This window comes from Chroicocephalus ridibundus, chromosome 29 (assembly GCF_963924245.1).
Source record: "Chroicocephalus ridibundus chromosome 29, bChrRid1.1, whole genome shotgun sequence".
Classification (NCBI taxonomy): domain Eukaryota; kingdom Metazoa; phylum Chordata; class Aves; order Charadriiformes; family Laridae; genus Chroicocephalus; species Chroicocephalus ridibundus.
The window spans coordinates 674,884-701,682 of NC_086312.1; the positions used below are offsets into that span (position 1 = coordinate 674,884).

Genomic DNA, 26,799 nt, shown 5'->3' on the forward strand with positions numbered 1-26,799 from the left:
CGGGGGGGAGCAGGGGTCAAGCGGAATCCGGCCTCGCACGCCCTCGCGCAAGGGGGGACACGAGGCCGGCAGCCTCGGGGGGGGGCCACCAGTCCCAGTTTGGGGTGCGCGGCGCCCCCCCCCGCCCCCCAGCCCCACAAAAGTCGCCCGTTGCCGTGGAAATCGGCAAAGATGGGGGGCGGGAGACGGCTTCGATACAGTCGGTTTATCGTACAGTAACGGCAACGGCAGCGGGGCCCAGCGTCCCCACGTCCCCTCTGCCGCCGAGGGACACCCCCCCAGCGGGGACGATCTCCCCCCCAAAGGGGCAGGGGGGCTTCCGCCGCCACCCGCCAGCATTAAGGGGGGGCGACGGAGGAGGTTTAACACCCCCCCCCCCACCACCGAGTCCCCATGGGTCGTGGCACGGGGACACCGGCTCGGTGGTGGCCGGGGAGGGGGCTGGATCCGGTCCCCGCAGGCAGCGGGATGGGGCTGGGGGTGTCACCGTGCCGAGGGCACGTCCAGTGCTTCACTAAGGGGGCTCTCGGGGAGCGTTGTAGCACCACGGGGGGGGCGGGGGCAGCTCGAACCCCCTCCCTACAGTCTGGGACGCCTTGTCCCAGCTTCCCCCCCCCCCCCAACCCCCACCCCAGGGAGCCGAAGTATAAATAAGGGGGGGCCGTGGGGGGAGGAGGCGATGGCACCGCGGTGGCTCCGAGTCCTGAGAATGCCAGAGCGAGCCCTGGGTCACTGTCCCTGGCGCCACGGGCGGGGGGCGGCGGAGGGAGAGGAGACCCCCCCCCTGCCCCCAAGCTGTCCGGGGCCGCGCTCAGCCCGTGAAGCAGACGGGTCCCAGCTCGAAGCCGAATTTCTGGTTGGTGTCCCCAAAATCAAGGACAGCCACATCCGTCAGGGGCAGCCGCTCGAGGCGGGACGAGGTCACCTCCAGCACCGTCCGCTCCTGGCCACGGCGTCCCTGCGGGAAGGCGGCAAGCGTGGCCTAGGGGGTGGCCAGTGACACGGCGCGGGGGGCGAGCGCTGGGGACGGAACCGCGGGGTCCTCGCGGTTTGGGGACACTCACCTGGCAGCCGTCGCGGAGGGCACGGACCGGGGCGGCCGGGTGGTTGTGTCCCAGCTCCTCCTCGTTGGCCCCGCGGAAGCGCAGGGCGCGGGCGAAGGTGCCGGCGCCGGTATCGTACCAGGCGACGGCGTTTTGGCAATGGAGGGTGAAATTCTGGCGGGCGCTGGCGCTCAGGAGACGCAGGAAGGTGAGTTGGGTGACGGGCACGGCGTTCCCGTCCGCATCCACGTAGGAAAACTGCGGGGGTTGGGGGGGGGGTGGACGACACACGGGACAAAAGGACAGGGGCTGAGACACAAACACCCGCCTGCCCGGCGACGGGGGTGACGCCACGCAGGGGGTCCGCCTTCCCACCCCCCCACCCACCCCAGGGGCACCCGGAGCACCCGGAGCACGAGGAGCTCCTACCTTCTTGCCCCTTTTGAAGGTGCTGTACCACGTCCCCGGCTTCTCCCTGTTCCAGGCGGCCAGTCGCACCTGGGGGTGACAGAGACGGTGGCGGGGGTGAAGCTCCTCCAACCCTTGGCTCCACAAGAGCCACGGGGAAAAGCCAGCCCCAAACAACTACCACCACCACCCCCCCGCCCCGCCACGGTGCTCCTCCCAGTTTCCCAGCGCTGGGAGGACTGGGTGAGGGATGTTTTCGGCCACCCGGATCCTCTCTGCCCCCGACTGGAACTCACGGCCTCAAATTTCTTCTCGGGGAAAAGACAGGTCTCGCCGCCGGCTGTGAAGTTACAGAAAACCCGAAAGGCGTCACGGGAGCAGCCCTGGTTGGGATCAATCCAGTATTCACCTGGGAAGGAGAGCGGGAAGGCCGGACAGTGGGATGGATGGGCCAGGGCGTGATGTAAAGTCCGTTCCCCCCCCGGCTTCCTCCCTTCGGAGGGGGGTTTTGGTGTCCCCTCGGCTCCCACCCCCCCACCCCAAAACCTCACCGTCCCGCAGGTGCGGGTGGCAGAGCTGCAGCTCCCTGCAGACCCGCGCGGGGCTCTCGGGGGTGCCCAGGGGCCGTCTCAGCTGCTCCACCTCGGTGCGCAGGGAGCTGAGCGACGCGTACACCTCCTCCAGCCCCTCGTAATCCGGGGGGGGGCCCTGCTCCCCCAGAGCCCCTTCGGTTGCCCGGCGGTGCCTCCTGCTCCGGCTGGAGGGCAACGGCTCGAGCAGCTCAGCCGGGCGGCCCTGGGACAGAGAGGGATGAAGGGGTGACGGCAGCAGATGCGGGGGGGACAGCAGATGTCGGGGGGGGGACAGCAGATGTGGGGGTCAGGCGGCAGGATGAGGGGGGTCCGGGGCCACCCGGGAGGGGACAGACACGACGTGGTGTCTGCCCAGAGCGGCCCTTACTCACCGGTGGTCCTGGGGGACCGGGGGGACCCGTGTCACCTCGAGGACCCAGAGCACCCTGCAAAAGAAGAGGACTCAGCGCCGTGGGGCAGATGGGCCCCGGGTTCTCCCCCCAGCAACACATTAGGAGCTGCCCCCCCCACTCCGCTCCCCCCCCGGGTCCCCAGCCCTCCCCGGCACTCACCGGTGAGCCTTTGGAGCCCTTCTGGCCCAAGGGTCCCTGTGGGGAAGAGAAGAGAGGAGAGGGGCACTGGCCAGGCACGCGATGATCCCATGGCAGCTGCCCCCAAGCCCCCCCGCCCCCCCCAACCCCGGGACTCTGGCTTCCCCCCTCCCTGTCCCTCACCCTCCTGGGGACGAAGCCCCCCCCGGGGGTCTGCGGGGGGAATTAAGGGCAGGCAGGAGCCCCTCGGTGAACCCACGCAGCGCAGGCAGATACTCACCGAGAGCCCGGGGGGGCCGGGGGGCCCAGTGGGGCCGGTGGGTCCAGCCAGACCCTGTGGGTAGAGAGAGCATCGACCCCGTGCTCGAGGGGGTCCCCCCCGTACCTTGTCTCCCCCCGACGTTCCCCCAACCCCTCAGCTCAGGGGAGACCCCGAATACTCACAGGGTCTCCTTTGGGTCCCGGGGGGCCCTGGATGCCCGGGAGCCCCTGGTCTCCTTTCTCGCCCATCTCTCCTGGGGGTCCAATGAGCCCAATCAGTCCAGCGTGGCCCTGGGGACGAAGGGCAGCGTCAGGCAGCCCCTTCCCCACCACGAGGGTGGTTTGGGGACAAGGCGAGGGACCCCAGCTCCCGCGCGACCGTCACCTCGTCTCACCTTATCTCCCTTGTGGCCGGGGTCTCCCTTGAGGCCAGGCAAACCCACGGGACCCTGCAAGAGGCCACCGGGGTGTCACGCACCCCGAACCGTGCCCAGCTCGGATCGTGGGTGCCCAGGACTCGTTCCCCCTGACTTACCAGGGGACCGGGTGGTCCCGCTTGTCCCGGAGCCCCCAGCAAGCCTTGTTCCCCCTGGAAGAGACTCAGTGTGGGAGAGGAACCCCCCCCCCAAGCTGTGACACCCCCCCCGACAAGCCGCAGCCATCGTGCCTGAGGGGACATCCCCCAGCTGCAGCTGGCCAGGGCTTTGGAGCCCCACAAGTCCTCCCCGTAGCCCCCGACTCACGGCAGGGCCGGGTATCCCGCGCAGTCCTTCGGAGCCCGGCCGTCCCGGTGGCCCCTGTGCCCCCACGGGGCCCGTTTTCCCGGGTGGCCCCTCGGTGCCGGGCTGTCCCTGGGGACAGGAGGACAGAGAGAGCTGAGGCTGGCACCCCTGGGGACCCAGCACCACCTGGGGGGGGGTCTGATCCTGCCCCAGGATGGTGGAGGCTCCTGGAGGGGGGTGGGTTTGGGGAGCACTGGGGGGTACCCGCCACCACTCACCTTGGCACCCTTCTCGCCCTGACGGCCCTCGCGCCCCATCGGTCCCGCGGGCCCCTGGATGAGGGGACAGAGACACCGGGAGCGGCGTGGTGACCCGCTCGCAGTCCCGCTTCACCCCACGTTGTCCCTCCCCGTCTCATCCTCACCCTTCCCTTACTCACCCTCCGTCCGGGGGGACCCGGGGGACCCGGCTCCCCCGATGCGCCTGGCGGACCCTGAAACGAAGCCGGTGGGAATTTGGGCTGAGGGGAGAGTCCCAGAGCCGGGACCGGGGGCAGCACGGAGGGGAAGAGACGCGGAAGAGTCCCAGGAAGCGGCACGGCTCAGCCCCCCAGCCCAGGAGGGTCCCACTGGGAATGCCACCCCCCTTTTTTGCAGCCGTGACGCCCCCAGCTGCCCCACTCACCGGCAGACCGGGGTCCCCGCTGTCACCCTTCTCTCCAGCAGCTCCGTCCAGACCCTGTGACACAGGGGAGGATGAGCGCTCACCTAAATGAACCCCCCATATCCCACCCCCCCCGGCTGTCGGGACACCGGGAAGCACCGACAAGACAAAGCAGGGAGAGAATCCGGGTGTCCTGGCACCTCCCAACCCCATCACTGCCGCGGGGTGACGGCAGCGGGTGACACCGGAGCGCTGCAGGGGACGTGGGGGCTGGCTCCAGCCCTGGGGAAGCCCCAGGAGTGGGGCTGATTCTGCTCCGCGGCTTCTCTAAGGGGTGAGTGGGGGCTACTCACCGGCACGCCGGGGTCTCCGGGGGGGCCGGGATCACCGGGAAAGCCGATGGGACCCTGCAGAGAGAAGGGGAGACGAGCGGGGGACTGGGAGGGAGCCCCAGACCTTCTGCGTGCTGGGAAAGCAGAGGCAGGAACAGGGATATCGGGGGGGGGGGGGGACAGGGGGGCTCAGGGCAGTACCCCCCACCTCTCTGTGCCACTTACCAGGTTGCCTTTGGCTCCATCTTCTCCGGGTGGGCCCTTCTTGCCAGGGGGTCCAGCTGCTCCCGACTGCCCCGCGTCTCCCTTCTCCCCCACATCTCCTTTCACCCCCTGCGGAGGGACGGGGGGTGCGTGGGGAGGGGGGGGGTCATGTTAGAGCCGGGAAGGGGCGGTAAAACGTTCCCCAGGAGCTCTGCCTGGTGCTTCCCGTGGCCAGCGAGAGCAGGATCCGGCCCCCACTTTCCTTCTCTTGCCCCTAAAAGACACCCCGGCGCCCTCTGCGATACTTACGGGGGGTCCGGGTTCCCCGGGGGGTCCGGGATCTCCCGCTTCGCCCGGTTCCCCCTGGGTGAGAGAAAAACAACGGGGCAGACGCTGCCGGGTGCTGGGTGCCCGGCCTGAGACCCACATCGTCGTCCCCCCCACCCCAAAACGCGGGGCTTACCTTTTCTCCCACGGCACCCGGCTGTCCCACGCCACCCGGCATTCCCTGGGGGCCCTAAAGGCAAGAGGATGGGGCGGGGGGGACACGACCCACACTGGGGGCAGCCCCTGCACCCAGAAGCCCTCGCCGAGCCCCCCCCCCCCCCCCAACAGGCTCGTACTCACCTCGGCACCGCTGGGTCCCTGCGGCCCACGGGGTCCTGGCGCGCCGGGGGGACCCTGTGGGGGGCACAGAGCGGGGGGGTCAGGCTGCAGAGTGGGGGTCAGGCTGCAGAGGGGGGCTGAGCCGTGAGGATCCCGGGGGATTGGGAGAGGTGGGAAGGGGGAGCCGGGGCAGAAGGAGGTGGAGGGGGAGCGGTGGGTGCGCGGAGGGGTTTCCTTACCATGGGGCCGACGTCTCCGTTCTCGCCCTTCTCGCCCGGTGGGCCCGGCATGCCCTGAGGGGAAGCACAGGTTGGCGTGGGGGGGGGACAAGGGAGGGGGCTGGAAGCCCCCTGGGGCAAAGCAGAGGGTGCCTTGGCCCCGGGTGGGCTGTGCAGAGCCCAAAGCCACACGTCCCTTGGCCCCCACCCTGTCCCTTGTCCCCCCCTGTCCCATCAGACCCAAGCCCACCCCTCTCCGCTCCTTACCTGCAGGCCGGGGGGGCCGCTGAGGCCAAGGTGACCCCGCGATCCCTCATCTCCTTTCTGCCCAAACATCCCCTGCTGCCCGCGGCGCCCCGGCTCCCCGTCCGCTCCCTGTCAAGGGAAAGGTCGGGCTCAGCGCCGCCTGCCCCACAGAGCCCCCAATGTGTGGGGTGGGAGGGCAGGGAAGGGAGGCGAAAGGAGAAGGTGGGGGGCAGTCGAGGGAATAAACCGGGGTTGGCAGGGCCGGGGGGGTGGGGGAAGGTGCTCGGCACCTACTCACCGCGGGGCCGGGGTGCCCGATGGGTCCCTGGATTCCTGTCGGTCCCGGGGGACCCTGGGGGACAGGAGCACCCACGAAGGGTGAGGGTAGGTCCCAAATGGTCTCCCACCTCGCGGCTCCCATCTCCCACCCTTCGGAAAACCCTCTCCCCGGGGCAGAGTCAAGCCCCCCATCCCCGGCACTCACCGCCTCGCCCTTGTCGCCTTTGCTGCCCTTCTGCCCGGGAAGCCCCATCTCGCCCTGTGGCAAAGGGAAGAGGGTGAGAAGCCGGCGGCCGGCGAGGAGGGAACGCCGGCGGCCAGGGAAAGCTGCCACGGCTGGGAAGCCCCGGCCAAGGAAATCCCGGCACCGGGAAAACCTGCCACCACTTGGGAAGCAGTGCCAAGGAAACCTGCCAGGACCGAGAGCCCGCTGCCGCCCGGGGAATCCCCGCTCCCAGGAAGCCATAGGGGAAACGTGCCCCATTCCGGAGGTCCCTCAGCCCCGGGATGTGCCCTCTACGAGGGGACTTGTCCCCAGCGTCCATCCCGGGGAACATTCCCTGTGCTGTCGGTGGTGAAATGACAAGGAGCCATTGCTGAAGCTCCTGACTTGTGTCCCCTTGACTTACCTTGTCCCCATCTTCTCCGGCGGGGCCGGGGGGTCCGCCTGGGCCCGGCAGCCCCACGGGGCCCTGGATCCCGTCATGCCCAGCCGGACCCATGGGACCTCGCTCACCCTGCGGGCAGGGAGGGTGAGAGCAGGGTTGGCCGGGACCCATGGGAGACACGGCTTGTCCCAGCGCTGCCCCACACCTCCCGCCTCACCCCACACAACCTCTCGCACCTACCGGGGAGCCCTTCTCGCCGATGGGACCGGGGGGACCCTGTGCACCCCCCCGGCCCGGTAATCCAATGCCTCCAGCAGCTCCCGTGGGACCTCGCTCTCCGGGGGAACCCTGGGGAGAAAAGAGAGAGGTGGGGTGGAGGGAAGAAGGCCCCAGCAGTCTTCCTCCTCTCCAAAGAAACCTTTTCTCTTCATCAACATCAAAGATTTCGAGCAGGTGGCAGGAGTATATGCATTACCAGGGGACACCCCAAAACTCCAGAGAACCCCTCAAATGTCACAGAAACATGGAATCACGGAACGGTAGGGTTGGAAGGGCCTTCTGGAGATCATCTCCTCCAACCCCCTCCAGAGCAGGCTCACCCAGAGCAGGCGGCACAGGAACGCGTCCGGGCGGGTTTGGGATGGCTCCACAGACGGAGACTCCCCCACCTCTCTGGGCAGCCTGTGCCAGGGCTCTGCCACCCGCAGAGTCAAGAAGTTCCTCCTCCTGTTTAGGTGGAACTTCCCATGCTCACGTTTGTGCCCGTTACCCCTTGTCCTGTCCCCGGGCACCACTGAGAAGAGCCTGGCCCCATCCTCCTGACACCCACCCTTTAAGATCCCCCCTCAGCCGTCTTTTTTCCAGACAAAAAGCCCCAAATCCCTCGGCCTTTCTTCAGCAGAGAGACGTTCCCGTCCCCTCAGCATCTCGGTAGCCCTTTGCTGTCCCCTCTCCAGCAGTTCCCTGTCCCTCTTGACCCGGGGAGCCCAGAACTGGACCCACAACTCCAGCTGCGGCCTCCCCAGGGCAGAGCAGAGGGGGAGGATGACCTCCCTCCACCTGCCGGCCACGCTCTTCTTCATGCCCCCCACGATGCCACTGGCCTTCTTGGCCACCAGGGCCCATGGCTGCCTCATGGCCGTCCCGTCGGCCCCCAGCACTCCCAGGTCTCTCCCCACCGAGCTGCTCTCCAGCAGGTCACCCCCAACCTGTCCTGCTGCGGGGGGTTATTCCTCCCCGGGGGCAGCACCCTGCGCTTGCCCCTCTTGAATTCCAGAAGGTTCCTCTTTGCCCAACTCTCCAGCCTGGCCAGGTCTCTCTGGATGGCGGCACGGCCTTCCGGGGTGTCGGCCACCCCCCCAGCTTTGTGTCACCTCTAAACCTGCCCAGGGGACGCTCTGTCCCTTCATCCAGGCCCTTGATGACGACATTGAAGAGGACTGGGCCCAGCACTGACCCCTGGGGAACACCACTCGCACCGACCCCCAACTCGACTCTGTGCCCCTAATCCCCACCCTCTGAGGGCCTTTCAACCAGTTTTCCCTCCCCCCCGCTGTCCGTTCATCCACCCCACACTTCCTAATCAGAGAATCACAGAATCCTTCGGGTGGGAAAAGACCCTCGGGACCATCGGGTCCAACCATCAGCCCCACTCTACAGAGCTCCCCCCCACACCACATCCCCCCCCACACCTAAACCACTCTCAAACACCTTCAGGGACGGCGACTCCACCACCTCCCCGGGCAGCCTACTCCGGCGTCCGACCGCTCCTTCTGGGAAGAATTTTTTCCTCGTGCCCAGCCTAAACCTCCCCGGCTGCAGCTCGAAGCCGTTCCCTCTTGTTCTAGCGCCAATTACCCGTGAGAAGAGACCAGCCCCAACCGCTCTGCAGCGTCCTCCCAAGTGGTTGTGGAGAGCGATGAGGTCTCCCCTCAGCCTCCTCTTCCTCGGACTAAACACTCCCAGCTCCCTCAATCGCTCCTCACCACGTTTATTCTCCAGGCCCTTCACCCCCTTCGTTGCCCCCCTCTGCCCTCGCTCCGGCGCCTCGAGATCTCTCTGGTATCGGGGTGCCCAGAACTGGACACGCTCCTCCAGGGGTGGCCTCCCCAGTGCTGAGCACGGGGCGGGGGGACGATCACCTCCCTCCTCCTGCTGGTCACGCTAGTGCTGATACGAGCCAGGATGCCGTTGGCTTTCTTGGCCACCTGGGCACGCTGCTGGCTCGTGTTCGGCCGCTCGTCAATGGGAACCCCCAGGTCCTTTTCCGCCGGGCAGCTCTCCAGCCGCACTGCCCCAAGCTTCCCTAAAGCTTCCCTAGGAGGATGCCGGGGGAGAGCGTGTCCAACGCCTCGCTGAAGTCAAGGCAGACAACACCCACCGCCCTCCCCTCATCTCTCCATCCGGCCATGCCACCAGAGAAGGCTCTCAGATTAGTCAGACATGATTTCCCCTTGGTGAATCCATGCTGGGTACTTCCGACAGCTTTCTTTTCCTCCACCTGCCTTGAGACGACGCCTGTTCCATCACCTTTCCAGGGATGGCGGTGAGGCTGACTGGCCTGTAGTTCCCCAGATCCTCCTTCTTGCCCTTTTGGAAGACTGGAGGGACGTTGGCTTTCCTCCAGCCCTCCGGCACCTCGCCTGTTCTCCAGCACCTTTCAAAGATGATGGAGAGCGACCCGCCAATGACTTCCGCCAGCTCCCTCAGCCCTCTCGGGTGCATCCCATCGGGTCCCATGGACTTGTGGATGTCTAATTGACCTAATTGACCTAATTGATCTCTCACTTGATCCTCCTCAACCAAGGGGACGTCTTGCTCTTTCCCTGTTACTTTCTCCAAAGTCTGGGACTCCTGAGGGCTGGGCCGAGCAGTAAAGACCGAAGCAAAGGCGGCATTCCGTAACTCCGCCTTCTCCGCATCCTCCGTCCCCATGGCTCCTGCCTCATTCAACAGCGGGCCCACAACTTCTCTAGTTTTCCTTTTGCCTCCGATATACTTGAAGAAGCCATCCAGTCACCACGTTTTGTACTCACCGTGGGTCCAGGGGGACCGGGGGGACCTTCCCCACCTTTCAAGCCGGGTGGACCCTGTAGGAGGGCAGGGAAGACGGTGAGAAGGGACTCTCCTCTCCCAGGACCGTAACGGGCTGTGTCCAAGCACTGACCGTCTCTCCGGGTGCTCCCCGTGTGCCGGGAAAACCGTGGATGCCTGGGGGGCCGCTCTTACCGGGGATGCCAGCAGGGCCAGGGTCACCCTGCAAGGCGGAGAGAAGTACCAGAGAGCTTTGCTCCGTCCCCACCAAACCGGGAAAAGCCCCCCCGCCGTGTCCTGCAGGGCTCAGAGGGGACCCAGCCCCGCTTGGCTCTGGCTTGTGGGGGTCCAGGTGAGCGGTTGGACCCCCGGCGTGGCTCCTACCTTGGCTCCTTCTCGGCCAGCAGCTCCAGGAAGGCCTTGTTCCCCGGGGGGGCCGGGTGGGCCTGGGTGCCCCCTCTCTCCCACAGGCCCTGTCTCGCCTGATTTACCCTGTGGGGAGAGAGCAGGGTGAGCTTCTGGGGGTCCCTCCATCTCATCGGGCTCGTTTCAAGGCAAACACCTCCCGCCTCCATCCCCGGCACTCACCTGGGGTCCCACCACCCCTGTGGGGCCGGGGGGGCCGGTTTTGCCATGAAACCCCTGCAGAGGAGAGAGAGGTTAATGCTGGGTATTGCCAGGCATCCCACCCCCCCCGGTAAGGGTGGCAGGGGACCCACCGGCTCCCCACGTTGTCCCGGGTGTCCTGGCAAGCCGTCCTTCCCGGCGGGACCCTGGGCAGGAGCAGAGGTAATGGGGTGGGGGGATACGGGCTGCGTAGCCAGGCTCCCCCCCTCCGCTGCCTGCACCCCACGGGGTGCAGAGGGAGAAGGGGGAGAAGGAGGACATGCCAGCCCCACTCTGCCCCCCACATCGTCCCGAGCACAGGCAGGACCACGCACAAAAATCGCCACTTACGGGGGGACCTTTTGTGCCCGGGAAGCCGTTGGGTCCCTGTGGACCTTGGGGACCCTGCGGGAGGGAGAGAAAACCCAGGGTCAGCAGCAGAGGGGCTTTCCCCATGGACCCACAGCACCCAGACCCGCTCCCCATGCCCAGCACCCCGTTTTCCCCACGCTCGGTCCCTTCCTGGGGGTGCCTTTCAAGGAGGACACCCCTCTTCCGTGCAACAACCCCTCCCCGCTCACCTTCTCTCCCACCGCACCAGGGGCCCCGTCATGGCCAGGATCTCCCTGGGGAGACAGAAACAGGCTGAGGATGACAGCGAAGACCCTCACCCTCCCCCCTGCCCCACATCCGACCCACTGCCAGCACCCGCGGCCAAGGGGCCCTGAGCGCAGCGGGGAGATGGGGCCGTGGGGGACCCCGTGGCCAGGCTCCCACCTACCTTGGGGCCGGGTTTCCCCGTGGGACCGGGCAGACCTCGCTCCCCTGGGAGTCCCTGCGCAGGCGGGAGGCAAAGAGTGGGGTGAGAAGGCGTGGGGCAGGGAGCGGGGCTGGGAACGGGGTAAGGAAAGGGGAGATGGGGCTGGAAATTGGGGGGACAGAGCAGGGAGTGGGGCTGGGAGCGGGGTGGGGAGCTGGAGGTCGGGGATGGCAGTGGGGCAGGGAGCCGGGAGGGACATGGCTGGCCCCAGGGTGGTTCCCATGGGACGCAGGCGGAAGTTTGGGATCTCGTGGCTGTGGGAAATGACCAGCTCCAGTCTAATTGCCACGGGATACCAGGAGGCTGCGGAGCGTGTTGTCGTGGGATACAGCAGACCCCAAGCTCTGTTGCCACGGGTTACAGCCAGCCCTAGGATGGTTGCCGTGGGATACAATCCACCCGGGAAGGGTTGTGGTGGGATGCAGCTGGACCCCGGGATGGTCACGGTGGGATACAGCCGGCCCCGCGGCGGTCGCCGGTTGTCACCGGGTGATTCCTGTCACCCTCAGCTCGGGGCCGGGGCTGAGGTTACTCACCGGGGGCCCTCGCTGTCCCGGCTGCCCAGCCTGGCCGGCCTTGCCCTGCGGGGAAAAGGGAGATGGTGGGGAGAGCAGCGCGTGGGGCAGCCCCCCACTCACCCACGGTCCCCTCACGTGCCCCCCCGAGGGGACAGAGCGTGCCCAAGGGCGTTTGCGGGAGGGAACGGAGAGGACCACGGGGCTGGGTCCCTTCCCCGCCTCTGAGCTCAGCCCAGCCCCTCTCCGGCTCGCCGAGGGGGTGACAGAGCAGGATGTGGGGGACAGGGAACGATTTGGAGGGATGGGACAGGGTGACACAGCGGGACAGGGCTGACTCACCCTCTTGCCTTTCTCTCCCGCCAGCCCCATGGGACCCTGGAAGCCAGTGGAGCCCTATGGAGAGAGAGGATAAGTGATAATCCAGGGCTGACAAGGCACTTTGGGGTCCCGGGGACACCCCAAAGGCTGCCCCACGCTCACCTTGGGGCCCTGGCGCCCGGGATAGCCCGGGAGACCCGGCACTCCAAGCTTGCCCTGCAAGGGAGAGAGCGGAGCTGAGCCACGGGCTACGAGGGACGCGGGGACGCAGGGACATGGGGCTCCCCTCACCTTCTCGCCGGCGGGGCCAGGAGCACCCGGTTCCCCCATGGGACCCGTCTGCCCCTTCAGCCCCTCGGGGCCGTCCTCGCCGCGGGGGCCCAGCGAGCCCTGGTCACCCTGGAACGGTAACGCGGAGGCGCGGGGAGCACGCTGCCGGGGGGACGGGGGCTGCTCCCTGGGGTCCCCAGCTGTCCCCACCAACAGAGCCGTGTCCCCTCCCCGGTTCCATCCCCCCGCCGTCCCGCAGCCGGCCGGCAAAAACCTCCCGGGGTTTTGTGGCACCTGCAGCCCCCCCACCCCACCCAGCCCTGACGAGGGGCACCCCACTTACCCTGTCGCCCTTGGGGCCCATGTCCCCCTTAAAGCCGGGGAATCCGTCTTCTCCCTGAACAAGAGGCACATTTTTGGGGGGGGGCGGGGTGAGACCGCGTTAGCTCTGGTACAAGCCCCAGGTGGGATCACGGCGCGGGGCTGAGCCCCGAATCCCACCACAGAGGGTCGCCCCCCAGCCGCAACCCAGGCGTCCCCCCACCCGCAGCTATCTCAAGGCAAGGACTAGTGCCCCCCAACACCAGGGACCCACAGATACCATGGGACAAGGGCCCCCGTCCCCTGCTGCCCCCTCCTCCCCGCATCTCTTACCTTCTCCCCTTTGCTGCCTTTCAGGCCCCGCACGCCAAAAGCTCCCTGCGGAGACACAGAGGGGTTGGAGGGGAACCCCCAACCTGGGGGACGCCGCCTGACCCCCCCTCGACATCGCGCCTCAGCGGAGGGGGAGGCCGTGCTTACCTTCACCCCCCGGGGTCCGGGATAGCCGACGGGACCAGGGGCACCCACGGGGCCCTGGGGACAAAGAGAGAGTCAGCAAAAATGGGACAAAACCCCCTCGGAAAGTGGATCCTTTTCCCCCACCCAGGGCATGACGGGGCTGGGGGCTGGGGGGGGGGTCACCCCCTTACCTGGAGGCCCTTCTCTCCGGCTGGCCCTTCTCGGCCGGGGTGACCCTGCGGGGACACGCAAAAGGTGAGCCCTGAGCTGGGACAGTGACACCGCCCTGGGGGTCCCCGCTCTGCCAGGGACCGGAGTGACCCCACAGCCCCCCGCCAGTGCCCCCCACCAGTACTCACCGGGGGCCCGTCGGCCCCAGCCACCCCTTGTATTCCCGGCTTTCCCGGCGGGCCCTGGGCGAGAGGAGGACGTGTGGGGACGCAGAGGGACTGGGGTCACCCCTGCGGCTCCCCAGCACCCGCTCAGAGCCGCGGAAGCGCTGGACACCCCCAAACAACGCTGGGGCCTGACTCACCTTCTCCCCTGGCAGCCCGACGGGACCCTGGGGGCCGGGCAGACCCTGCGAGAGACCAGATCAGGGTGCTGGGAAGGGACCGAGGGAGCACCCCAGCCCCCAGCCCCGTGGGGACGCCCCCATCGCCTCCACGTACCTGCGGACCGGGGTTCCCTTGCTGTCCCGGGGGTCCCGGCTCCCCCTGGATTCCCTGGAGGGGGGGCGGGCAGAGAAAGTCCATTAGTGCAGCAAAAAATCTCCTGGCACCCCAGGATGTGCCACCCCCGCCCTCGCCGGCACCCCCCTGCACCCTCCTGCCCCACGCGCCCCATGAGAGCACGGGGCAGCTCTCGCCCCAGCCCAGGGAATCCCCCTCCCTGGAGCATCCCAGGCTCTCGCTGGCTAATTTGGGATGGGTGCTCCCGGGGGGCAGGGGGGCCCCCACTGACACCTACCACGTTGCCTTTGGGCCCCGGTGCTCCGTCGATGCCGCTGGCACCCTGCGGAGGAAGGAGGGAGGGTCAGGGCGACGCCGCGCCCCAAGGTGACCCCGCGCCAAGGACGATGCCGTGCCCAGGCTGACGGGTGACAGAGAAAAGTCCTGGTGTCCCAAGGTGGGGACAGACGGATGGACGGACAGACAGGAGCGGTGTCTCATACCGGTGGGCCGGGGGGGCCGGGGGAGCCCCGTGAGCCGATCAGACCTCGCGTACCCTAAGGCCAAGGACAGAGGGGACTCAGATGGCAGCGTTGACCCCAGCACCCCATATTCCCTGGGGTGGGGGTGGGGGTCCAGTGCCCAAATCTCTCCTCCAAAAAGCCACAGAGAGGAAGATGGTGGGCAAACTTGCCCCCCACCCTGCTCCTGGGGCTGGGGGAGAAGCCGGGCCAGGCTCCCGGTGTCGGCAGCAGGTACTTACGGGTTCCCCTGGCTGCCCCCGAGGTCCCGGGAGACCGTCCGAGCCCTGGAGGGGACAGAGCGGAGCTGAGCACGTCCCTCCAACACCAGCAGGGCCTGATCCTTCCCCAGCCCTCCCCAGCCTCCTCACCTTGGCGCCTTTCTCCCCGGGGGGGCCCGCTGGTCCTGGCTTCCCCACGTCACCCTGCAGAGGAGAAGAGGGTGAGGCGGCATGGGGAGGGGGGTGGCAGGAGGGGACACGGCGCGGTCCCACTTACCCTGTGGCCCTTCTCGCCCGGCAGCCCCGGCAGCCCGTCGAAGCCCCTTTCACCCTGCAGGGGTAGGACAAGCGTCAGGCTGAGCCCCCACGTCACCCCACCGCCGCGTCAGGACCCGGGGGTCCTGTCTTCCCCCCCCACCCCCGACCCTGCTCCCAGCAGCCCCCCGGCAGCACCGCTACCACCCCCCCGCACGACACCTTGGGTCCGGTTTCCCCCGGCAGACCCCTGGCACCGTCCGCTCCAGCACGACCCTGCGAGACAAGTCGAGGCGGGGGGTGGGAAGGAGCCCGAGGCTCGGAGCCCCTCGGGACAGGGATGGGAAAGGGGCACCTCGGCGTGTGACAACACACCAGGACATTTTGGGGGAGGCAAAACCCGAACCCCCGGCACTTACCCGCCTGCCCAGCTTCCCCGGCGGCCCCGGAGGTCCCTGCATTCCCCGGGGACCCTGATGGAGAAGAGGGGAAGACGTCAGGGCCGGGTTTGCCTTGCACGTAACCTCGCACAACCCAACCCAGCAAGACTCACGCGTGGCCCCACGTCCCCCGCGTCTCCTTTCAGGCCTGGGTGTCCAGGTAGACCCTACAAAAACAAGGGGGCGTGGAGATCATCGCCGCCACCGCCACGAGGGTTTGCTCGATGGCGGAGATGCGCCCGACAAGGTGTATTTTAGTGGGGTGGGCACCTCGCAGCAACCCCCAGGCTGGCTGTACTCACCAGTGGTCCCGGGCGGCCGGTCAGCCCCATGGGACCTGGAGGACCCTTCATGGCAAGCTGGGGAGAGAAGGGAGGAGAGGGGTGAGGGGGAGCGGGGTGAGGGGGAGCAGGGAGGCTGGGATGGGGGTGCTGGTGGCGGGGGTCCTTACCTTCGCCTGCTGCAGGATCGCTTGGGCTTGGGCTTCTTGGAAAGAGACGGTGGGACCCTTGAGGGAGTCTCCGCCGAACTGGAACTGGGGGGAAGGAGGAAGGTGAGGGACGCTGGGGGGAGTCACTGGCCCCCCCAGCCCTGGGGACGGCCAGCTCTGCGTCACCTAGAGAGCTCCGCGAAGAGCAGGAGGGAGGGTCCCCGAGGATCCCGGCCTGTCCCAGAACTTACCGGCAACATGATCATGGTCCCCGCCGGGCCACGGATCCCGTCAGCTCCCGGCAGCCCCGGTCGTCCCGCGGGACCCTGACGGAGGGAAAAAAGAAGGGATAAGCCGTCATCGCGCCGGCAGGAGCCAGGCTGTCAGGTCAGGGCTTGCAGCTCCATCACCCCGCAAGTACGCCGGCATGCAGCGGCAGGACCCGCCGGGACGCCTGCGGCCCCCAGCCCCGCCGTGGGGCAGCTCCGGCCCCCTCCCAGCCCTCCCCGTCTGCTCCGTACCTGATCTCCGGGGTCCCCGGGAAGCCCTGGGAGCCCCGGTGGTCCCAGGGGACCTGTTTCCCCCTGCGGAGAAGACAGAGGCAGGTTAACGCTTTGTCATCTCCGAACCCTCCCCACCGCAGCCCCTCGCTCCTCACCGCAGGGCCCGGGGGTCCCGGCGGCCCCTCGAATCGCCGACCCTAAAGAAAAGAACGAGCCCCGTCCTGCCAACCGTCTCAGACGGGTGGCCCTCGGGGTGCCGCGAAGGGCTGGGGGCCACACGTCCCCGGGGTAGGGGGGTGGGGGTGGGGGCCGTGCCCCACTCACCGGCTCCACAATGGCTGGCTCGCCCTTCTCCCCCTTCAAGTTGGGCTCCTGAAAAACACCAGGGTGAAGAGAAATAGCCAAGAGCCGGGGTGAAGGGGGTCCAAATGGCCTAGGTGGCCCCTGGACCTCGAACTGTGGCCCCAGCTCGGTCGGCCATAGCTGAGGGGCGGGAGGGGGCTCGGTCCTTGTCCCCAGCGTTACCTGGGGAGCCTGGATCACCGTCTCCTCTCGCTCAGCGGGGCCGAACCGCTCCTGGCTCGCAGGGTCCTCGTCGTAGTAGTCCTCGTAGCCCGGCACCTCCGTGCTGGCAGCTCCGTCCTCCTCAAGTTCAAGCACAAGCTCCTCACCAGCGTCCTAAGGGACAGGGAAACGTTAAGGCGCAAAGCGGGGGACAACTCCCCCCACCACCACCACCACCACCACCCCCAACCCCGCTCCGCCTGCCCCCAGCCCCGGTGCTACCTCCAGGGGGTCGGTGCCGTTGAGGGTGACGCTCACGGTGGTGGCCAGGCTGGAGGGGACGGGCGTCGGGGAGCTCTCCTGCGCGGAGGGTGTCGGGGCGCTGGCCTTGGGCGATGCGGAAAGGGCGCGGGGTGAGGAAGGGAGCGCTGCGGCAGAGGGAGGTGCTGGCCCACGACCCTCCTGGGGTCCCGCAGGCCGGCCGGGCCAGGGGATGCCCTCCCTGCTTTTGGAGGGGAGGGGGGACGACGACGACGACGACGGACGAGGACGGGACACGGTCGGATTTGGGTCATCCCCACCCCACTAAAGCCTGGTTTTGGGACGCCAGAGCCTTTTGGGACAAGGCAGCGGGACTCCCGCTCCTCGGGGACCGCCGGCTGGCAGCGACGCTGGGGCAGAGGGGGAAGGCGAGCCAAGGTTCGGCGGCTGCTGCTCCCAGTCGCGGGGGCGGCCGTTTTCCCCCTCCACGCCGGGGCCCGTACGGCTCCAAGCAGCAACTGGAGCAGAGCCACCCTTTGCCGGCTCTCTCCCGGCCCGGATCGGCCAAGGCTGACTCATCGGCAGGAGGGGCCACCGTCCCCGGGGCCGCCCTTGGCCAGCACTGCCGTTCCCAGTTCCCAGCTGCAGCCGTGACCCATTTCCAGAGCCAAAGGGGGCGAAGGCGGAGGCCGTGGCGGGGGGTTGGAGGGTGGGGGCTGCCTCCCCCACCCAGGGGATCCCCACCAGCTCCCGGGACACGCTCCGCAAGGCCAGGAGCCGTGGGGATGGCTCTGCCTCAAGTGCCAACAGGATCGGCGTCCTCGTGGGGATGCGCCGGCCGCTCGAGCTCCCCCAAATCTCGGGGAGGAGCCGTTTTGGCTAGAACCCTGCAGGCACGTCCAACAGACCCAAAGGTTCGGCTCCACAGCAGCCAGAGTGGCCGGAGCCGGCCCGTTTTGCCCCCGATTTTGCAAAGATGAGGCTGGGAGTCGCTTTGGATGCAAGAGGCCGCGGCGTGGCCCGGCACGAGCGGCACGGTGCGGGCACCACCACGCATCGGGGTCCACCTCAGGCCAGGCGCACCCCGGAGCCGCTCTGCTTTTAAGCCAGATTTGGGTGACAACCGTCCCGTGTCAGCGCGAGGAGCCGAGCCACGGCACGGCACGGCACGGGCGAGCTGCGAAGCAGGCACACCACGGCCAGGCGCACCGTTAGCGCAACTGGGTTAACTGGGGTTGGGGTTAAGCAGCCGCAGAGGTGGGTTAAGTCACGCTCTCTACCTGGCTGGCCACGACGGAGGGGACGGAGGCCTCGTGTTGCTCCAGCAGCTCCTTGTTCCTCCTCTTCTTGCCCTTGCCCTTGCGTTTGCCTTTCCCCTTTCCCTTCTTCCCCTTCCTCCGTGGGGCAGCTGTGGGCTCCGGGCCGCTCTGCGAGGGGCGGCGGAGACACCAGCGGGGAGAGAAATGGGGGTGTCAGGAGCCCCGGCAGCTCCCCCCGCGGTGACACCAAGCCTGGCAGCATCTCTCCGGGCTGCCCGGCAGGGTAGGGGGGGGGTCCCGAGGGTGTCCCCCAGCCTTTCCCCGTCCCAGTTTGGGTGCTTACATCCTCTGGGAAGGGGGCCAGGAGGGGGTAGAGCAGGGGCTGGTCGCAGTCTGGCATGTAGAGCTGGCAGTAGGAGCGGGCGGCTTCGGGGTCGGCCACCATCAGCAGCTGTTGGACGTCACCCTGTGGCAGAGGAGAAGGGGGGAGCAGGAGGAAAAGGGGTTTCTGCCCCACCCCATATCCGCACCCCGGGGCCGGTCGGGTGCCCACATACACCCCGAACACGGGTGCAAGAGCCGGCGCTGGTGGCCAGCCCCGTCCCTGTCCCGTGGGCGGCTCGGGGCAGCCAGCGCAGACACCCCCTCGGCTGGGTGGAGGGTGCGGGGGGGGGCAAGGGGACAAAGAGACCCTTGTCTTCCTGCTGGGGACAAAATGGGGGGGGGGGGACGACACACAGCCTCGCTGCCTCAATGCCGCCTCTTTGCCCGTGGCCCCTGACATTTAGAGCAGGCAGGAATGTAGGGAGGTCACCCCATAGGGACAGGGACACCCCATAGGGAGAGGGACACCACATGGGGACAGGGACACTCCATAGGGATAAGGACACACCATGGGGACAGGGACACCCTATAGGGAGAGGAACACTCCATAGGGACAGGGACACTCCGTGGGGACAGGGACACTCCAAGGGGACAGGGACACCCCATGGGGACAGGGACACCCCATAGGGAGAGGGACACCCCATGGGGACAGGGACACCCTATAGGGAGAGGAACACTCCGTGGGGACAGGGACACTCCAAGGGGACAGGGACACCCCATGGGGACAGGGACACCCTATAGGGAGAGGGACACCCCATGGGGACAGGGACACCCTATAGGGACAGGGACACTGCATGGGGACAGGGACACCCCATAGGGACAGGGACACACCATGGGGACAGGGACACTCCATGGGGACAGGGACACCCAATGGGGACAGGGACACTCCATAGGGACAGGGACACACCATGGGGACAGGGACACACCATGGGGACAGAGAGCAGCCCCCAGTGCCCCTACCAACCACGGCAACCGGGTCCCCCCCTTCCCCAGCCCAGGGTAAAGGTGCTGCGGGACAACGGGGGGGGCCACAAGGATTTGGGGGGGAGGGACCCACCTGGAACACCTCCTCGTCCAGGAGGCGGGCCCCGAAAATCGTCACCCCCTGGGTGCTAACGAGGGGCCGAGGTCCCCGCTCCAGCGGCAGCGTGGCGAGGAGGTGACAATCCACCCACAAGGAGACGTTGGTGCCCTCCACGGCCAACGCCACGCGGTGCCACCTGCGGAGAGGGGACTCGGTGGCAGCCAGAGGGACCGGAGAGACTCCCTGGGCGGGGGGGAGGTGGTGTGTCCCCCACCCCTCGGCACCCACCTGCCATCGGCCAGGTTGACCTTGCGGAAGACGGGGTACTGCTCGGGGGGTGGCTGTCCCTCTTGGTCCTCGTAGAGGAAGACGGGGGAGAGTCCCAGCTCCACGCCCAGCTGCTGGACGCCTCGCTCGTCGTAGATGGAGAGGAGAAAAGCTTGGATCCCGCGCCGGGCACGCACCGTGGCCAGGATGGAGAAGTCCTCGGGGAAGGAGCCATCTGCAGCGAGGAGGAATCACGGAATTTCCGAGTTGGAAGGGACCTCTAGAGACCATCTAGTCCGACTCCTAGAGCACGTTACTCAGGACTGCATCCAGGCGGGTCTTGAAAGTCTCTGGAGAAAGGGACTCCACAACCCCCCTGGGCAGCCCGTTCCAGCGCTCCGTCACCCTCACCCGAAAGAAGTTTTTCCTCATATCTGATCAGAACTTCCCACGTTCCGGCTTGTACCCGTTACTCCTCATCCCATCACTAGGAATTGCCGAAAAGAGCCCGGCTCCATCCTCCTTCAACCCATCCTTTCGATCCTCGTTGACATTCAGAAGGTCTCCCCTCGGCCTTCTCTTCTCCAGGCTGAAGAGTCCCAGCTCTCTTGGCCTTTCCTCACACGGGAGACGCTCCAACCCCTCCACCATCTTCGTTGCCCTCCGCTGGACCCTCTCCAGCCGTTCCCTCTCCCTCTTGAACTGGGGAGCCCAGAACTGGACCCAGTATTCCAGCGGTGGCCTCACCAGTGGGGGAGAACGACCTCCCTCCACCTGCCGGCCACGCTCTTCCCTCCGCAGCCCGGAATTCCGTTGGCCGCCTTGGCCACAAGGGCACGTCGCTCACGGATAATTTACTGTCTGCCAAGACCCCCAGGTCCTTTTCTTCAGAGCTGCTTTCCAGCAGGTCCCCCCCTACCCTGTACTGGTGCCTGACATTCACAGAATCACGGGATGGTAGGGGTTGGAAGGGCCCTCTGGAGATCATCTCCTCCAACCCCCTCCAGAGCAGGCTCACCCAGAGCAGGCGGCACAGGAACGCGTCCGGGCGGGTTTGGGATGGCTCCACAGACGGAGACTCCCCCACCTCTCTGGGCAGCCTGTGCCAGGGCTCTGCCACCCGCAGAGTCAAGAAGTTCCTCCTCCTGTTTAGGTGGAACTTCCCATGCTCACGTTTGTGCCCGTTACCCCTTGTCCTGTCCCCGGGCACCACTGAGAAGAGCCTGGCCCCATCCTCCTCACACCCACCCTTTAAGATCCCCCCTCAGCCGTCTTTTTTCCAGACAAAAAGCCCCAAATCCCTCGGCCTTTCTTCAGCAGAGAGACGTTCCCGTCCCCTCAGCATCTCGGTAGCCCTTTGCTGTCCCCTCTCCAGCAGCTCCCTGTCCCTCTTGACCCGGGGAGCCCAGAACTGGACCCACAACTCCAGCTGCGGCCTCCCCAGGGCAGAGCAGAGGGGGAGGATGACCTCCCTCCACCTGCCGGCCACGCTCTTCTTCATGCCCCCCACGATGCCACTGGCCTTCTTGGCCACCAGGGCCCATCGCTGCCTCATGGCCGTCCCGTCGGCCCCCAGCACTCCCAGGTCTCTCCCCACCGAGCTGCTCTCCAGCAGGTCACCCCCAACCTGTCCTGCTGCGGGGGGTTATTCCTCCCCGGGGGCAGCACCCTGCGCTTGCCCCTCTTGAATTCCAGAAGGTTCCTCCCTGCCCAGGTTCCTGTTCCTCTCTCTGCCATACGGTTCCCATCTGCCAAGACGTTCTTCCTCCCCAGGACCCTCCGCTTGTCCTTGCTGAACCTCACGAGGTCCTTCCCTGCCCAGCTCTCCAGCCTGTCCAGGTCCCGCTGGGTGGTGGCACGGCCCTCTGGGGTGTCACCCCCTCCGCCCCCCATTTCGGTATCATCAGCGAACTCGCTGAGCGTACGCTCTGTCCCCTCGTCCAGGCGGTTGGTGACTACGTTAAGCGCTGCTGGTCCCAGTATGGACCCCTGGGGGACACCACTGGTTGGATCCTTCTGGACACTGGGATCCCTCCTTGGATCCCTCTGCAGGCCTGGGATCCCTCCCGGAGGCCCGAGATCCCTCCTGGAGGCCCAGGATCTCTCCTCGGATCCCTCCTGGAGATCCAGGATCTCTCCTTGAGGATCCCTCCTGGAGGCCTGGGATCCCTTTGGACACCAGGATCTCTCCTTGGATCCCTCTGGACACTGGGATCCCTCCTTGTATCCCTCCAGAGGCCTGGGATCTCTCCTTGGGTCTCTCCTTGGATCCCTCCAGAGGCCTGGAATCTCTCTATGGATCCCTCCTGGAGACCCGGGATCCCTCCTGGAGACCCAGGATCTTTCCTTGGATCCCTCCAGAGGCCTGGAATCTCTCTTTGGATCCCTCCTGGAGGCCTGGGATCCCTCCTGGAGACCCAGGATCTCTCCTTGGGTCTCTCCTTGGATCCCTCCAGAGGCCTGGAATCTCTCTTTGGATCCCTCCTGGAGGCCCTGCATCCCTCCCGGAGACCTGGGATCTCTCCTTGGGTCATTCTGGACATTGGGATCCCTCCTTGGATCCCTCCTTGGATCCCTCCAGAGGACCCGGGATCTCCGCGCCCCGAGAGGTGGCTCTGCACCCCGAAAGGGGCTGGTTTGGCCCCGCCAGGAGTTTGGTGGCTGCGCGGACGCTCGGTGCCGTACCGGGGAAGAGCTGCCGGGTGGGAGCGCTGAGCTGGGTGCCATTGTCCAGGCGAAAAGCCAAATCGGGGGCTTCGGTCCCCGGGCGCTGCGGGCAGATCCCGGCAGTGACGGAGACGCCGTCCCGGCCATCTTGCATGCCCAGCGTCCGCAGCACGTCCACGGGCACCCCTGCGGGAGGAGAGGGGACATTTCAGGGGGACCCACCAGAGACACCCCACCCCAGCCCCCCCGCGCCCAACTCCTTCCGTCTCCAGCTGCTTTCTGTGCTTCCAGCCGGGAATCGCGGCCGTATCCCCATCCCCCTGCCTGCCTCCTGCCAAGCCGGGCCGGCCCGGTGCCAGGCAGCTGTGTGGGCCCAAGGTCCGGTCCCGCGGCCGCCAGATTCCTTCACCGCATTCCTCCGCCCCCGGCCCCGCTTTTTACCCCACGGTGGGGTGGGAGGGCTCCGGCACCCATGGGAGACACCCCCCCCCCCACCCCCGGCACCCCTAAGAGCAACCCGGCTGCAGCCAACTGGGGATCCGGGGAGAGGGTGGGGGGGCCACCATCTCTCCAGGGGGGCCACCCTTTTTCCGTAGGAATCAAGGGAGAGAGGGGTGCGGGGAGAGGGTTGGGGGGGCCTTCTCCTCTCCGTAGGGGTCCGGCCAGAAGGTGGGGGGACCACCCTCTCTCGGGGGGGGCCACCCTCTCTCCATAGGGGTCCAGGGAGAGGGTCGGGGGGGGGCTCCCTCTCTCTGTAGGGATCCGGGGAGAGGGTTGGGGGGGGGGTCACCCTCTCTCTGTAGGGGTCCAGGGAGAGAGGGGTCTGGATAGAGGGTCAGGGGGGGCCTTCTCCTCTCCGTAGGGGTCCGGGGAGAGGGTCGGGGGGGGACACCCTCTCTCTGTAGGGGTCCGGGGAGAGGGTTGGGGGGAGTCACTCTCTCTCTGTAGGGGTCCGGGGAGAGAGGGGTCCAGGGAGAGGGTCGGGGGGGGGCTCCCTCTCTCTGTAGGGATCCGGGGAGAGGGTTGGGGGGGGTCACCCTCTCTCTGTAGGGGTCCGGGGAGAGAGGGGTCTGGATAGAGGGTCGGGGGGGGCCACCCTCTCTCTGTAGGGGTCCAGGGAGAGAGGGGTCTGGATAGAGGGTCAGGGGGGGCCTTCTCCTCTCCGTAGGGGTCCGGGGAGAGGGTCGGGGGGGGCACCCTCTCTCCATAGGGGTCCGGGGAGAGAGGGGTCCAGGGAGAGGGTCGGGGGGGGCACCCTCTCTCTGTAGGGGTCCGGGGAGAGAGGGGTCCAGGGAGAGGGTCGGGGGGGGCACCCTCTCTCTGTAGGGGTCCGGGGAGAGAGGGGTCCAGGGAGAGGGTCGGGGGGGGCACCCTCTCTCTGTAGGGGTCCAGGGAGAGAGGGGTCCAGGGAGAGGGTCGGGGGGGGCACCCTCTCTCTGTAGGGGTCCGGGGAGAGAGGGGTCCAGGGAGAGGGTCGGGGGGGGCACCCTCTCTCTGTAGGGGTCCGGGGAGAGAGGGGTCCAGGGAGAGGGTCGGGGGGGGCACCCTCTCTCCGTAGGGGTCCGGGGAGAGAGGGGTCTAGGGAGAGGGTCGGGGGGGGCACCCTCTCTCCGTAGGGGTCCGGGGAGAGAGGGGTCCAGGGAGAGGGTCGGGGGGGGGCACCCTCTCTCCGTAGGGGTCCGGGGAGAGAGGGGTCCAGGGAAAGGGTCGGGGGGGGCCACCCTCTCTCTGTAGGGGTCCGGGGAGAGAGGGGTCCAGGGAGAGGGTCGGGGGGGGGCCTTCTCCTCTCCGTAGGGGTCCAGGAGAGGGTCGGGGGGGCCACTCTCCCTCTGCAGGGGGCCGGGGAGAGGGTCGGGGGGAGCCGCTCTCTCTCCGGAGGCAGCCGGAGCCCCATGCCGGGCTGCGGCGGGCGCGTGGAGGGTTAATCCAGGTGTGCAATGGCCGGGGGGGGGGGAAGGGGGGGGGAGGTGGGAGCGGGCTGGGGGCCACGGCTGCAGCCACATCAGAGAGCACCCACCGGGGGCCCCCCACCCCGGGGCAGCACCCACCCTTTCTGCCGGAGAAGCTTGTCCGGACAGGCCAAGAAGGGGGATTCAAGGAGGTTGGGGGCGGGAGGGGAGGGATAATTCCTTCTGGGGCTCCACAAAGTAGTGTGTCCCCCCCTCCCAACCCCCCCCCCCCCCCCCCCAGCCTGGCTGGGACACCCCAAGTATGAGGCGGGGGGGGGCACGGCAGGGCTGGGAACGGGCTGACCCCAGCCGTCTCTCAGGCCCTCCTGACCCCGGCACATGGGGCCGATTTCCTGCCGCTGCTCCCGGGGGAGAGCCGTCACCCGGCCGGGGGACCCCCCCTCGGGGCTGGGAACCCCAGCCCCCCCCCCCGTCCCCCCCCCCCCGGGTACAGGGTTGGTGGGTGGCCTTGGAGGGGCTGTATCGGCCAAGCCCCCTCCGGACGCCAGACCCGGGTGTGGGCGGCGTGGGGGTGTCGGAGGGGGGACACGGGGGTGTGGGTGGCGTGGGGAGCCGGAGGGGGACAGAGGGACAGGGGGGTGTGGGGGGGTCATGAAGCTGGGGGGGGACAGAGCAGTGTGGCAGGCTCGGGGAACTGGGGGGGACACGGGGGTGTGGGGGGCTCAGGAAGCTGGGGGGGGGGACACAGGGATGTGGGCGGTGTGGGGGGCTCGGGGAGCTGGGGGGGACCCAGGGGTGGGGGGGACTCGGGGAGCCGGGGGGGACACGGGGTTGTGGGGGGCTCAGGGAGCCGGGGGGGACGTGGAGATGTGGGTGGCGTGGGGGGGCTCGGGGAGGTGGGGGGGGACACAGGGGTGGGGGGGGGCTTGGGGAGCTGGGGGGGACACAGGGATGTGGGTGGTGTGGGGGGCTCGGGGAGCTGGGGGGGACACAGGGGCATGGTGGGCTCGGGGAGATGGGGTGGGACACAGGGGTGGGGGGGGCTTGGGGAGCTGGGGGGGACACAGGGATGTGGGTGATGTGGGGGGCTCGGGGAGCTGGGGGGGACACAGGGGCATGGTGGTCTCGGGGAGCCGGGGGGGGACACGGGGGTGTGGGGGGCTCGGGGAGCCGGGGGGGGGAACCCCTGCCCCGGAGGGAGCACCCCTGTCCCACAAGGAGCACCCCCACGGCAGAGGGAGCCCCCCCCTCACGAAGGGACACAGGGGACCCCCCCCCCCCCCCAAGGGACCCACGGGGAGCACCCACGCCCCGGGCTGGGGGGGTCCCCGTCACCGGCTGCGCCGCCCCACGGGGGACCCCCAGAGCCCCATCCCGGCGTGTCCCCCCCAGGGGTGTCCCGACACCGCCCCCCCCCCAGGGGACACCGTGGCCCCCCCCCCCCCCGGGCCCTGTCCGTGGTGCTGAAGGCGGCGGGGCGCCCCCGGGGAGGGGGGGGGGACGACGACTCCCGGGGTGGGGGACGGGGGACTCCCGCGTCCCCCCCGTCTCCACGGCGGGTCCACGGGGCTCACCCCGACGGTGCCCACCCCCCCCGCCCCACACCTCCCCGACGAGCCGGGGGTGGGGGGCGAGCGGGGACACGGGTGGGCGTGGGGTGTCGTGTGTGTCCCCCCACCCGCCTTTTACACCCCCCCGGTGCGCGTTACCTGCCCTGGCCGGGGGCAGCCCCTGCAGCACGGCGAGGAGGGCGGCGAGGAGGGCGGCGGGGAGCGGGCGACTCTCCATGCCCGGTAGCCCGCAGCCCGCGGTTCGTAGCCCGCCCTGCCCCGCTCCAGGCTCGGCGGGGCTGCGGGGAGGGGACGGGAGGGGAGGGAAGGGGACGGGAGGGGACGCGAGGACCGGCCCCCGGTAGCCCCCGCCTCCCGCCGGGCCCGGCCCACGGGCGGGCTCCGGGACCGACAACGGGGAGGCGGCGGGGGGGGGGCGGGGGGGGTGTCCCGGCTGCGAGTTCCCACCGCCCCCCAACGGTGGAGGGGACCGGCGGCAGCCCCCAGGCCCCCGGAGGGGTTTAGGGGTGCAGAGCCCCCCAACCTGCTCCCAGACCCACAGCAAAGGCGGCGGGTTTAGGGGTGCACAGCCCCTGCCCCACTCCCAGCCCCACAGCAAAGGCGGCAGGTTTAGGGGTGCAGAGCCCCCCAACCTGCTCCCAGCCCCACAGCAAAGGCAGTGGGTTTAGGGGTGCAGAGCCCCCCAACCTGCTCCCAGCCCCACAGCAAAGGCGGCGGGCTTAGGGGTGCACAGCCCCTGCCCCACTCCCAGCCCCACAGCAAAGGCGGTGGGTTTAGGGGTGCAGAGCCCCCCAACCTGCTCCCAGCCCCACAGCAAAGGCGGCGGGTTTAGGGGTGCACAGCCCCTGCCCCA

General features: G+C 68.3%; 1 protein-coding gene across 1 annotated transcript; it reads right to left on the reverse strand.

Moving 5' to 3' along the window:
* Nucleotides 1-215: 215 nt before the first annotated feature.
* Nucleotides 216-26,214, reverse strand: COL5A3 (collagen type V alpha 3 chain). The gene is made up of 67 exons (XM_063318902.1): nucleotides 26,085-26,214; nucleotides 22,484-22,651; nucleotides 19,820-20,033; nucleotides 19,565-19,727; nucleotides 18,467-18,589; nucleotides 18,145-18,291; nucleotides 16,886-16,990; nucleotides 16,625-16,777; nucleotides 16,424-16,471; nucleotides 16,255-16,296; nucleotides 16,118-16,180; nucleotides 15,848-15,922; nucleotides 15,618-15,701; nucleotides 15,469-15,525; nucleotides 15,280-15,333; nucleotides 15,146-15,199; nucleotides 14,949-15,002; nucleotides 14,749-14,802; nucleotides 14,622-14,675; nucleotides 14,493-14,537; nucleotides 14,233-14,286; nucleotides 14,028-14,072; nucleotides 13,730-13,783; nucleotides 13,594-13,638; nucleotides 13,418-13,471; nucleotides 13,250-13,294; nucleotides 13,080-13,133; nucleotides 12,933-12,977; nucleotides 12,622-12,675; nucleotides 12,300-12,407; nucleotides 12,171-12,224; nucleotides 12,030-12,083; nucleotides 11,709-11,753; nucleotides 11,134-11,187; nucleotides 10,934-10,978; nucleotides 10,704-10,757; nucleotides 10,466-10,519; nucleotides 10,335-10,388; nucleotides 10,131-10,238; nucleotides 9,880-9,969; nucleotides 9,749-9,802; nucleotides 6,954-7,061; nucleotides 6,735-6,842; nucleotides 6,311-6,364; nucleotides 6,125-6,178; nucleotides 5,848-5,955; nucleotides 5,602-5,655; nucleotides 5,384-5,437; nucleotides 5,220-5,273; nucleotides 5,066-5,119; nucleotides 4,778-4,885; nucleotides 4,574-4,627; nucleotides 4,242-4,295; nucleotides 3,997-4,050; nucleotides 3,836-3,889; nucleotides 3,579-3,686; nucleotides 3,371-3,424; nucleotides 3,231-3,284; nucleotides 3,019-3,126; nucleotides 2,855-2,908; nucleotides 2,596-2,631; nucleotides 2,416-2,469; nucleotides 2,003-2,246; nucleotides 1,748-1,860; nucleotides 1,473-1,541; nucleotides 1,065-1,301; nucleotides 216-958 (listed from the first exon to the last, which is right to left on the reverse strand). The coding sequence occupies exons 1-67, from the start codon at nucleotides 26,161-26,163 to the stop codon at nucleotides 812-814; spliced, it is 5,310 nt and encodes a 1,769-aa protein (XP_063174972.1). The 5' UTR covers nucleotides 26,164-26,214; the 3' UTR covers nucleotides 216-811.
* Nucleotides 26,215-26,799: the final 585 nt, after the last annotated feature.